Source organism: Carcharodon carcharias, chromosome 7 (genome assembly GCF_017639515.1).
Source record: "Carcharodon carcharias isolate sCarCar2 chromosome 7, sCarCar2.pri, whole genome shotgun sequence".
Classification (NCBI taxonomy): domain Eukaryota; kingdom Metazoa; phylum Chordata; class Chondrichthyes; order Lamniformes; family Lamnidae; genus Carcharodon; species Carcharodon carcharias.
Genome location: NC_054473.1, coordinates 40,196,641 through 40,210,379, shown reverse-complemented (window position 1 = coordinate 40,210,379; position 13,739 = coordinate 40,196,641). Strand labels below are relative to the sequence as shown.

Below are 13,739 nucleotides of genomic sequence, written 5' to 3'. Positions count from 1 at the left end.
AAATGGATGATACCGCACTGATTTTTCCAATCTGACAAATTAGGTTTTTTTCCATGCACTCTATCAAAACCCTTCACAATTTTAACCTCTATTAAATCTGCCTTTACCTTTGCTCACTAGAATGAGTCTTTTCCTATTCACTTTTCTCATTATTATTACACGATACCCACATTATCTTTGTAGTGAATCTACTCTTTAATGTTCTTTCTAGAAATCATAACCTAACAAAGGTACATATTCTATAATCAGCAACTGCCATGGTAGATCTCCTAAGAATTTATTTTTACCTGTTTCTCGTATTCCTTGAGTAGTTTGGAGGTCAAGTGTGTTGCTGTGCTCAACTCATTCTGCAAGAGAAAAAGCGCAGATCAAATTAGGCTTCTGGCTTTTCTCTCTTCTGTTCTTGAAAAAACATACTCATGGTGGGCTATAGTTTTGCAGGGACAGGGAGCCTTTTGATACCTCACCAAATTTCCCAATACACTTGCCAGCCAGTGTTTTCTTTTTTGTTCATTCACAACAATGGATGGAAAATCGTAGGCTGGCAAGCACAAAAGCAAAAAACCATGGTCCAAAAGTCACCAGCTTTATTTGACTGTGTGCAGCACCACAGCTAAGCCAACATTTAACGCACATGCACATTTTTCATTGCGGACACATGGCTATGGCAGGAAAAAAATAACAGCTAAGACTAATGCAGCATCCCAAATGTTGTTCTGGCAGAGCTCAGCTGGTTCAGCACACATGTACTCTCAAACCCCCATATTGCTACCAGTCTGTATAAATTAGATTGGGTGTTGTCTTTGTTAACTGTGGAAACTTTAAACTTAATCAGAAATCAGAAATCCAGTAAAAAAAAAAAATAATTTTCACAATGCAGTTCCCTTCAGATCATAGCAGTCCAAATTCTCTTTACAGGTAATACATATTTGCATGTGGTAACTCCACCATTCTCACACTATTTTTAATTTTGCTTCTCCTGAAAACGTCATGCGATATCACCTGGATTTTTCCTCAAGATATTCAGAACGTGAGTAAAGTCACAAGCAACTTATGTGAATGCGATGAAATTTAATGCAGCATACTGACTGGGTGTTCAAGAAAGCTGCATTGTTTCAGCTGTATTTTTTCGCCTCCATTTCCTTGTTTAAAACCAAAGATCATAAGCCTTGGCAACAAAATGGTGCTCATGGTTATTGCTGGATAGCTAAATGCAAAAATCCAGATAGTTTGCCAGATGGAAAATTGAGAGCCTGGTGCTATGCTAATAAAAATGCGGAGCTGCCAGAGATGTTGGACGTAACTAAGTACTGCATACGTGGCCAACTATTACACTAAAATATTTGCTACAAAGCTCTTATAAAGGCACAGTCTGCACAGTTACAGCATGATTTCTGCTTTTTAGAATGGCAAAATGTGCAGCTAAATAAGCGGAGGTTTGGGTTTAGTTTTAGAAGCAACACCATCTCAGGAAATTGTTCTATTACTGCTCAGGTTTCACTGACCATAATATTACTGCAACACAAACTTTTAAATCTTCTTGTTAAAATTTTTAAAATCTGTGCTAGTCCGCTGGTCCTCCATTACAATTGCAATGCTCTTAGACTTGCCTCTTGTGCCAACTCTAACCTAACATTTAAAATATTATTGGCGTTTGGAAAATCACAAGCAATGCACTGCAAAGTGCATTTAGGTATGCCTGCAGTGCTTTTTCATGACTCCACCATGATGCAAAGCAGATATATAATCCACCCCCTCTTCACTACGGACGTCCCTCCCTCTAACACCTCCATTCCCCACCGGGATGGTCTGAGGGCTTTCCACTTCTTCGTTGAACAGAGGCCCAAACAATCCCCATTCGCCACTACTCTCCTCCATCTGGCTGAACTTGTTCTCTCACTGAATAATTTCTCCTTAAACTCATCTCACTTCCTCCAAATAAAAGGTGTGGCTATGGGTACCCGCATGGGCCCCAGTTATGCCTGTCTCTTTATGGGGTATGTGGAACATTCCTTGTTCCAGTCCTACTCAGGCCCCCTCCCACAACTCTTTCTCCGGTACATCGATGACTTCTTCGGTGCCGCTTCATGCTCTCATCTGGACCTGGAAAAATTTATTAATTTTGCCACCAATTTCCACCCCTCCATTATTTTCACCTGGCTCATCTCTGACACTTCCCTTCCCTACCTTGACCACTCTGTCTCAATTTCTGGTGATAGACTGTCCACCAATATTCATTACAAGCCTACCGACGCCCACAGCTACCTCGACTACAGCTCCTCACACCCCACTTCCTGTAAGGACTCCATCCCATTCTCTCAGTTCCTTCGCCTCCTTAGCATCTGTTCAGATGATGCCACTTTCCAAAGCAGTGCCTCTGACATGTTTTACTTCTTCCTTAACCGAGGTTTTCCACCCACGGTGATTGACCGTGTCCGGCCCATCTTCCGCACATCCGCCCTCACACCTTCCTCTCCCTCCCAGAACCATGATAGGGTCCCCCTTGTCCTCACTTATCACCCCACCAGCCTCCACATTCAAAGGATCATCCTCCGTCATTTCCGCCAACTCCAGCATGATGCCACCACCAAACACATCTTCCCTTCACCCCCGGTGGCTTTCAGCAGGGATCGTTCCCTCCAGGATGCCCTGGTCCACTCCTCCATCACTCCCTACAACTCAACCCCCTCCCACGGCACCTTCCCATGCAACCGCAGAAGGTGCAACACCTGCCCCTTTACTTCCCCCCACCTTACGACCAAGGGCCCAAACACTCCTTGCAAGTGAAGCAGCACTTCACTTGCACTTCCCTCAATTTAGTCTACTGCTACTCCCAATGCAGTCTCCTCTACATTGGAGAGACCAAATGCAGACTGGGTGACCGCTTTGTGGAACACCTTCGGTCTGTCCGCAAGCATGACCCAGACCTCCCTGTTGCTTGCCATTGCAACACACCACCCTACTCTCATGCCTACATGTCTGTCCTCGGCCTGCTGCCATGTTCCAGTGAAGCTCAAAGCAAACTGGAGGAATAGCACCTCATCTTCCGACTAGGCACTTTACAGTCTTCCGGACTTAACATTGAGTTCAACAACTTCAGATCATGAACTCTCTCCTCCATCCCTATCCCCTTTCTGATCCCCCTTTTCCCAATAATTTATATTTTTAAAATATATTTTTCTTTTCCCACCTATTTTTAAATTTATTTTGATCTATTGTTTTATCTCCACCTTTTAGCCCATTTCGATCCCTTCCCCCCACCCCACCCCACAGCCCAGCAAGGGCTGTCACTTACTCATCCTGCTTTCTACCCTTAATGTCACCATTAGCACATTCCTTAGCTAATATCACCACCGTCAACAACCTTTTGTCTATGACATCTTTGGCAATCTCTTCTTTGCCTCCACCTATCACTGGCCCTCTATCCAGCTCTACCTGTCCCACCCCCTTCAGCCAGCTTATATTTCACCTCATTTCTATATTTCCTTAGTTCTGATGAAGTCATACAGACTCAAATTGTTAACTGCATTCCTTTCCGCAGACGCTGTCAGACCTGAGTTTTTCCAGCTATTTTTGTTTTTGTTTCAGAGTTCCAGCATTTGCAGTATTTTGCTTTTATCCAGATATATAATTGTGTCCATTTGTAATACTCTGCCACAACTTTCAGTATAACTGCAGCATTAATACTGCTATAAAACTTAACATTGAATTTTAGACCAAGTCTACAGCACAGAAATAGGTCATTCAGCCTAAATGGTCCACCCCAGCGTTTACACTCCATATGAGCCTCCTTCCACAAAAAACAAAATGGTGGAAATATTCAGCGGGTCAGACAGAATCTGTGGAGAAAGTTATTTTTTCAGGTCTTGAAAGGTTAACATTCTTCTCTCTCTACAGTTGCTTCCTTACCTAATGAGTATTTCCAGTATTTTATGTTTTTATTTCAGATTTCCGGCATTTTCCATTATTTGGTTTTGAACCCCCCACCCAACCCTCTTCACCTTCATGCTGGATATTTAAATAATTTCCAAATGGTAATTAAATCTAAACTAGATAGCTGTGTTATATTAAAATTGCATATATAGGAAGCATGTAGCCCACCAGAAAATAGAAAAGCTAAGACCATTTCTTTTCTGTCTTTCTTAAATAAAAATTTACACCAATAGCCTAAAAATATGCATGCTCCTGCTCTCAGCATGTTCTCCACTTTCTTACTTTTGCTTAACATAAAGTGTAAAAATTACAATCAAGCTTTGTGCAAACTCTTTTGCAGAACACCTTCATTCAGACCGCAAGCATGACCCCTGAGTTTCTTATTGCTTGTCATTTAATTTCTCCACTTCGCTTCCATCCTGACCTTGGCTTGCTGTGGTATTCCAATGAAGCTCAATGTCGACTCAGCACTCTTCAACCTTCTGAACTCAACAATGAATTCAACAATTTTAGGTCATGAACTCTGCGTCCATTTTGCTCTGTGTATTTTTTTTTGCTGGTTCATTTTTTTAAAAAAATGTCTTTCTTTACTCCTTTACTTTGTATTTGGATGGCTATCTATTCACACCTCATCTAGAAGATTCTTTTGCTTCTTTATTTTACCCATTACTACACCTTTTGACATGTATTATGAAACGTTTCAAACTTAATCTCTCCTGCCCTCCAACCTTTTACAGACCTTCCCCTTTGGCTCTTCTTCCACCCTCCCCCATTTTGCTTGTTCAAAACCTGTTTAGTCAGAACTGAGGAAAGTCAGAAATGTGAGGTCACAGGTCTGAAATGTTAACTCTGTTTTTCTCTCCACAGATGCTGCCTGACTTGCTGAGTATTTCCAGCATTTTCTGTTTTTATTTGTGCCATGTTCATTGCCTGCATTCAGCTCAGATCTTACAAATCTGAAAATGTTAGCTTTACATTCACTTGTGAACTTCCATTCAGTAATTAAACGTGCACAAGTTAGTGCACACCGGCATTCCTGGTTCAAGTGGACTACCAACACTCTAAGATTGTTTAGGCATTTGTGTTTTGAGTGTGGAAATTTAAAAGTTAGCCCTACATCTTCTACTAAGTGATCTCTCCTTGCTCCTCCAGTGGCTCAGTGAATGAGCCCCACAGACCAAGAAGGTCCTAATAAGATCACCATCAGTGCCAAGTTAACTAATCACAGACGAGGTGTTAGTGGCAATAGAATTCACCTTACTGCCCTGTTAGAGGAAAAAAAATCTGCCAGTGTGCGTGCATCACATGACTGCTTGAGTGGGTGTAACTGTGATGCCTCCATTCTAGTGAGAATGGTTACTGAACTGCTCAACATTCAATGTCAAGAATTCACGAATGAATATCAAATTTGGTGATGCCAGAGGTGTCTGGCACCATACTACTGTAAGGAGTTGATGCCTTCAGAATGAGAGGGTATGTCTACACTGGTATATCCCCAGTGATACAGTGGATTAAGGTACATCATAATGTGGCTGAACAAAATGCAAAAGTTGTGAGTGACAGGCAATGTCAGCATTTATTGTTCATTCCTAATTGTCCTTGAGAAGGTGGTGCTGATTACTGATCAGCCAAAATAATTCACGTGCTTCAATTTCTCCTCAGAGAAAGAAAAATTCAAAGCTCTTATTCCTAATTACCAATGGTGAGTGTAAGCTGGCTAATTGGTGAAGACATTGTAGTTGTGCTAGCTCCTGCCCACACAGCACTTGCCACCACAAATTATTACATGGAGCGGATTTCGCCACTTGAATTCAGGGAATGTTGTACACAACTGTTGCACCATGGTTGCTACCCAAACTGAGGTTAGATTACTTTTCACAGAACCAAATTAGGTTCTGAGCTATGTAGTAAATTCGTCAACTTTGCCACCACCCTCTGGAAATTCTTCTCTAAAACCCTCTGCCTTTTCAGCACTCCTCCTTCTTAAAGGCCTTACATAAAACCCATCTCTTTGACAAAGCTTTAGATTACCCTGCCTCATACCTCCTCCTTTGGCCCAGTATTCATTTTTCCCTCTGTGAACCAATTTGGGATGTTTGTGCCACTTTAGAGGCACTAACTAAATGCAAGTTATTGATGATGCAGTAGTGCTGATATTATTAGTTCTTCATATCTGTGTCCATTTGTCAGCAAGTACCTGAAGAAAGATCAAACACTTAACCACACTCCAGGAAACTTATCTGCTACTGAGCAGTCCAGCATCCTCTCTTTTAGGGACTTAATGAGGATGTTGTGGTCTGCTGTGTCATGAATATGAGGCTGGATAATGAATATATGTGGCAACAAAAAAAAAGGAAACTTTGGGATTGAATCAGGGAACTGCAAAATTTTGAAGGTATTTGCCTCTGAAAATAGTAATTGCACAAAGAAGCAGTTTTACAGAATGTAAAGTTATAACTGTTTGCTATTCCATTCCAGCGTTCACATTTCATTTTATGCTGATCTCCTGTAATTGATGACCTAATCTGATAACTTGGAACTATACCTGTGCATCGTAAATCCGCTTCATGGCATTGTAAAGTTGGCTGGTATAATTTGAGATGGCAGCAGCATCTTCTTCAAACACTCCCAGTAGTGAGCGTGTCTATTCAAAATTAAAAAATAAAAGTTAAGTTTGTCAGACGGACATATCTTGCCTTTTGAAACTTTAACTCATGCAGGTTAACACTCATGAACTCAATGTATCCCTATCATGTAGTAAATCGACTTGCACTGTTACTAAGACATACATGTACCATATAGTATCTAGTGCCAGGATTTATACACAAGAACCAGGGTCTTAGTAAGAGCCACTACTGAATAATTCTTCAACTCCAGACCTGCTTTAGTTCACCTTCTTTGATTTGAAGGGAATGCTCCACTATCTGAGGTGCTATCTTTTAGATGAAGTGGAGCTCTCCTGGTGTCCCAGAAAAAAAATTATCCCTAAATCAGCACCTAAAAAGATGCTCTCATTTACTTCATAGCTGTTTGTGGGAATTGTTATCTGCAAATTAGCTGCCATGTTTCCTCCATTATAACAGTGACTACACTTCAAAGGTACATCATTGGTTGTAAAGTGCTTTGGGACATCCTGAGGTTGTGAAAGGCTTTATATAAATGCAAGTCTTTCTTTTGCTGCCATGATTCATGTATCTTCCATTATGCTGCAAGGCTGCCTCTGATAATTTAAGGCATTGAAACCAAAGTGCCAGTAGCAGTAAATGTGACCAGCACACAGCAGCAGCATTTTCTGACCCCAAGCCCACCAGTAAGGCCAAAGTATATTTTTGGTATTGCTGGTCTATAATTATTCAACATTTACTGTTATTAGAAGCACTTCAGTAAGTTTGAAGTTCCAGCTTCTAGGAAAGATGACAGACACACAGCAAACAAATCAATTTCAGATGGGGTGTATTCTTATTGCACACTTTTGTTAATGGCTGAACAGGCCAATTCTGGAGAGGCAGGTCTCCCACAAGTGCTGCGCATGAAGCTACCTACCATTGTAGGTTGTTTCGGCATTAGTGTCATCTATTGCTGCAGCCATTAGTCACTATAGTGTGTGTACCAGCCAACAGGAGTTGTCGCAATTTTTCTTTGTCATCAGTTAGTGACTCCCAGGTGCAATAATCAATGTTCAGGACCTTCATGTCATGCTTGCAATCATCCTTCAAGTGTGCTTTGGGTGTCTCACCAGTCGTCTGACTCCAGCTACCTCACCATACAAAAAGTCCTTGGGTATGCAACCTTTTTCCATTCTGCGTACATGCGCAAGCCAATGAAGTCACCTCTGATTGATGAGTGCTAATAAACTTGAACTCTGCAGCATTTTGTCCTGCCAGTATATACCTATAATGTGCTACAAACAGCAAAGATGGAAATTGTTGGGCTTCTTTTATTGATAGCTGTAAGTCGTCCATGTTCTACAGCTGTACAAGATGCTAAGGACACAGGCCTTGTAAACTATCAGCTTGTTGTTATTCCATCCGCATTTTGAGAATTGGCCAAAGATGGGAGCTGCTTTCCTTATGTGTGTATCAAGTTCTGCATTAAGGGACAGCATCTGTACCCCACTACTCAACTTCAGGCTGGTATCCAGAGGAAAGACAAAAGCCAGTACATTTGAGGCCTATTCGGATGCAGGAGTTGCTAGAAGATGCTAACTTGAGGGAAACACCAACTGCCTACTGGGACTCCGCTCCAGGTTCTGTCAGGTTTACTGCCTTAACCATTAACTATCGATGCTGTTATTGTTAATGTTGAAAGGCCCCCGGCCAGCAGGGCCCAGATCGCCAAAGGTATAGATGTGATCTTGTCCGCCAGGTGTGTGCCATTCCCCAGCCCCTCTAAAAGCAACGAGCCCGCCCCCGCCCCCCCCCCCCCCCCCCCCCCCCCCCCCCCCCCCAGCCCCTCTAAAAGCAACGAGCCCCCCCCCCCCCCAGCCACCTTTGGCGAAACCCAGCCACTAATCCCCCTTGATAGAGACCTCTCCTCGGCAAAATAAATTAGTTTAATATCCTCTCTAAGCCATCAACTCAGCAATTTAACTTCCTCAGTAAAACCCACACCTCAATACTAAACCACTTCAGTAAGCCCTCACCATTGCACTAAAACCTCCCTGAAAGCCTCTCCACAGCACTAACTCCCAAAGGTCCCTCACCACAGCACTAAATCCCCCCATCACAGTACTAATTCCCCCATTATTCCCTCAATAAACACCCCATCACAGTACTAAATCCCACCAAAAACCTCTACCATAACACAGCACTAAATCCCTACCCCAAATAAAGCCCAACACAGGGCCAAAATCTATCACATAAACCCCGCACACAGTAATCATCATCCCCTCCCCCCAAAAGTCTCACCATAGCACTAAATCTCCCAAAAATACCTCTTCACTGCAGAAAAATCCCCCAAAATAATGATCCCTCACTATGGCACTAGATAATCCCAACCAGCCCCTAACTCAGTGCTAAAAAACATGCGGAAAACATGTGGCCTCTGGTTAATCAGTAAGGCCTCCCCCTGCATTGAGGCCTCAGTGCCCATGGTGCCAGGAGAGCAGCTCCGCAGGTTGCTGGAGGGAATGACGCCCCTCCACGACTCCAAAGAGCAGCTCTTAGGGCCATTACAACCACGTCCACCCCCACCCCACCTCACCTCAACCCAACCCCCCAGGCTTCCAACCATCCCTACACACAGGCCTCACATTACACCAGACTATAGCTACCCCCCCCAACCGTCAAGAAAAACCCCACTTAGAAATTGAAAAGAAGTCGTATAATATGGCTCTATCCTATACCGCAGAGGAGAAAAACATTCTAAAATCAAGGTAAGATCTAATAAAGGTCCACAACTCAACAAAACACATTGCAATGAAAAATTACAAATTCATGTGACAATTTTGTCAAGTTACTGTATCAAACTGTAAACATTGCAAATTCTGCTGATGCAGAAAACTCTGTGCCATATGTACATACTTTAATATGTACATACTACTGTATCTGCAAGCAATAAGAGTGGTCCAAGGGTGAGGCTTGTGATTGACTGTTCACTAATTACTTTTCACTGTAAAGGTGGTTCACAGCTCAAACGTTTAAATGACTATCAGTGAAAAGCTGCTATCAAGAAAGCCAAAATATTTTATGAGGAGTCAGAACAGTGAGGCACTAGTTATTTTAACAAGTTGGTAAGTACTGCAATTGGGCAAAATTCCAATAACAGTTATTAATCCATTTTCTGCAAGTAAGAGAACAAACTTGCATAAAATTTATCATGTCCTCATGATGTTGCAAAACAGTTCACAACCAATGGAGCATTTCTGAAGAGTAGCCAATGCAGGAGAACACAAACAGCAACCTGTGGTCAGACTGGACAATCTTGTGAGGGTTTTCTTTTTAGTATTCTTTATGCCAGTGGATCTTTGGCATCCATTTTAGGATGCAGACCTGGTCTCAGTTTAACATCTCATCTGAAAGAATGGAATCTCCAACAGTGCAGCATTCCTTCAGAACTGCAGTGAAGTGTCAGCCTTCAACATGTGCTTAAATCCCAGGAGCAGAGTTTGAAACCACATCTGAGCATGCTGCCGCTAAGCCAATGTTGGCACTTAATTAAAATTGATGCAAAATATTTTCAAATCTGCATTAAGGGTGTGCTGTAAAACTGGTCAACTTGGATTAACCTGCCCAGTATAGACGGATTGAAACCTTAAAGTAAATCCATTTGGCTAATTGGTACAAAATTAAATAGATACACCCAGTCTTTGGAAATCCATTAGTGTACAGCTGCTGAGTCAGAGACTTTTTAAAAAAAATTTCAATTCATATAGATATCCTGCTACCTGACAAACCTTTACTCAATAGATGACGATCAGATTAATCTGAGCATTGACACAATCATGCCATAAAATCTTAATGAAGCGATATGTTCTTTCTGCCCTATAAGCACTGGAAAATCAAATGTGCAACAGATTCATAAAATTCGTACATGCATCTGAACGCTGGAAAATTCAATAAAAATGTGCATGTTAGGTAGGGGTAGAAAGAGGTGAAGTGCAGTTGGCTTGCACTCAGTAAGCTTGTCCAGTGTATTACTGAAACACAGACCAGACTAATTCCACGCTGATTTCTGCTCAGTATTGAGTTAGTTAATCTCAGTGAGTGTGTCAGTGAGGGCACAATAATTGATTCCAATTGCCCTAGGTTAGGGAGAAAAAAACTGGTTGTTCCTGCATCCAGCATTCCTTGCACACACATAGAATAAGAGGAGAAATACTGAAAACACTCAGGCCAGTCAGCACACAAACAAGTTATTATTTGATATATGGACACTTAGTCACAAATAGTGCACACATGGATGTTAGGTAAGGACAGAACAACCCCTAGCTGTGATGCTGTCCCTCCTCCCCCACCTTTGGAATAAGTGTCTGTTGACATCCTATGTTTGGACACATTCATAAATTAACTGTACTTAAGCAATATCCAATATGCACTGGAATAAAACAAAGTAAAAGGGAAGTAAAAATGTGAACCCAAAGAACATCCTTAATCAATATGTTTCTAGTGCAATGAAGAATAAAGCAGTGCTGAATCGACACTGGGGAACTAAGTAGGACAAGTGAGCTGTGTTGCATTGGGAGAACCTCTAGGAAATAGTGATCATAATATAATTAGCTTTAAAGTAGTTGTGGAAAAGGACAAAAAGAAAAATCAAAGGTGCAAATACCAAACTGCAAAACAGCTAACTTCAATGAATGGCCAGGGAAACTGTAACTGAGTAATGGCAGGCCTTCAAGATTGAGATACTTTGGGTATAAACCAAATACTTCCATCAGGGGGAACATTCTAAGGTTTGACCTCCCTAAATGCCAAATAGAGGTGAAAATAAATCAGGAAAAGACTGCTTATCACAAATGTCAGGCACGGCAGAAAACGAGACAGACTGTAGGGGAAAACTGAAAAAGATGTCAGAAGGGCAAAGAGTAAGGGAAAAGATTAACCGATAACAGAAAAAGGAATCCAAAAATATTTTCCAAACATAGAAAGTCAACAGAATGGTGGGGCCAATTAGAGGCAAAAATGGAAACAATCCTGAGGAAGCAGGGATCATGACTGAGGTATTGAATGAGTACTTTGCTTCTATATTTAGGAGAGGATGAAAATGTTGCAGTTGAGATGTGGGAAGTAGAGATATGGATAGGGTCAAAATAGATAGAAAGGAGATGATAAATACGTCGGTATCACGTGAAGTTAACAAATCATCCAGTCCACATGGAATGCACCTACATTGTTTTGAAAAGCCAGGGTGAGGACGGAAGAAGCTCTAACCCCAATCTTTTCTTGGATATGGGAGTGATGCCAGAGGACTGGAGGATTGCAAATATTACACCACTGTTCGCTAGAATGAAGAATAAGCCTGGTTAGCTACAGATCAATGAGTCTAATACCAGTGGTAGGAAAACTATTAGGGGCCACTGTCAAGGACAAAATTAGTTCTCGTGGAGAAGCACAGGTTAATAAAAGGCAAACAACACGAATCTGCTAAAAGACAAATTGTGTCTGACAAGCCTGATTGAGTTCTTTGATGTAACAGAAGATTGAAGGTAGTGCAGCAGGTGTTGTATATTTGGGCTTTCAAAAGGCTCTTAGTAACGTTACACAAAAGCCTTATTAAGAAAACAAAAGCACATGGGATTAAAGGGGTAGTGGTTACTTGGGTACATAATTGGCAAAGAGTTAGAAGGCAGAAAATAATGGTGAACAAATATTTTTTTCTGGCTAGAGGAATGCAATAGGGTTTTCCCGGGGGTTGACAGTAGGGCTTTTGTATTTTTTTACAAATAACCTGGACTTGGGTATCGGGTATACAATTTCGAGGAGTGCAGATGATACAAAACTTGGCAATGTAGTGGATGAAAACAAACATGGGAGTCATAAACAAACCAGTGAAATGAGCAGACACATAGCAGTTGCAATTTAATTTAAATAACTGTGAAGCGATGGGAGAACTGATACTATTTTGATGGTAGAGCAGAGCAATCTGGGGTGTATATCCACAATTCCTTGAAGGTGGCAGGACAAGTTGAGAAGGAAGCTAAGAAAAGCACAGTGGATATGCTTTATAAATTAGATCATTTAATTTAAAAAAGGTAAATCTTCACAAATCACTAGTTAGGCCTCAGCTGAAGTATTGCATACAGTTCTGAGCACCACTCTTTTGGGAGGATGCCAAGGCCTTACAAAGGATACAGAGGAGGTACAGAAAATCTTAAGGGGAGACCTAGTTGAGTTTTTTAAATTGACAGGTTTTGGTAAAGTAGGGAGAAACTGTTTTCTCTGGCAAGTAGGTCAATTACCAGGTCACAGATTTAAAATAATTAGCAAAACAACTAGAAGGGAAATGAAGAAAAATTATTTTGCACAGAGGATTGTTTATTCAAGGGGAAGCCAGAAAAGCATACAAGGGAAAAGGGAATAGAGGGATATCATGTTAGATTTAGACGAGGAAAGATGGGAACAGATTTGAATGGAGCATAAATACTGGCATGGGCTGATTGGGCCAAATAGCCTGTTTCTGTGCTGTATATCCTATGTAATCTGGAATGCACTACTTGAAAGCCTGGTGGAATCAGATTACACAGGAACTCAAAATGCAACTGGACATGTATTTGAAGGGAACTAATTTGCATGGTTATAGGAAGAAAGCTGAGATGTGAAACTAAATTAGGCAGCTCTTTCACAGCTGAGACAGACATGACAGGCTGAATGGACCCCTTCTGTTATGTGATTCTATACTGGATGGTACTCAACATGTGGACAACAGTGAGAAATCCACATCCTGAGGGAAAACCAAGGGTTTTTTTTATAAATATAGTAGTGACAAAAAATAATATTTTATTATTCAAAATAAAACACAGCAAATGCACTATTCCATAGTTTATGCATGAACTGTCTGGCTGCAAACTGAAGCCATCTTTAGAGCAAAAATGTGTGGTTCTACTGTTGCTTATTACAGAAGGACAAATTTATATACTGCCATTAATTACCTCGGGACAGCCTGAAGTGCTTTGGAGCCAATAAAGTGCACTGTTGTAATGTGCATGCTCCCACAAACAGCAATGAGATTTATGATCAGATAATCTGGTTTTGGTGATGATAGTTGAGGGTTAAATATTGGCTAGGACGCCAGGAAGAACCCTTCAGCTCTAGCGCCATGGGGTCTTTCAGGTCTATTTGAGAGCAGACGAGACTTTGTTTCAAATT

The 13,739-nt window shown here is 41.4% G+C and overlaps 1 protein-coding gene across 3 annotated transcripts in view; it reads right to left on the bottom strand.

Annotated features, from left to right (window-relative positions):
- appl1 (adaptor protein, phosphotyrosine interaction, PH domain and leucine zipper containing 1) overlaps nucleotides 1-13,739 on the bottom strand; it is a 51,899-nt gene that overhangs the window by 37,574 nt on the left and 586 nt on the right. The window contains exons 2-3 of one of the 3 annotated variants that reach the window (XM_041191071.1): nucleotides 6,479-6,577; nucleotides 288-347 (exon numbers count right to left, since the gene is read on the bottom strand). In XM_041191071.1, coding sequence (XP_041047005.1) covers nucleotides 288-347; nucleotides 6,479-6,577 — 159 coding nt within the window. Of the gene's footprint in view, nucleotides 1-287; nucleotides 348-6,478; nucleotides 6,578-13,739 lie in introns of those variants that run through there. The other 2 variants (XM_041191072.1, XM_041191073.1) reach the window with 2 other exon arrangements.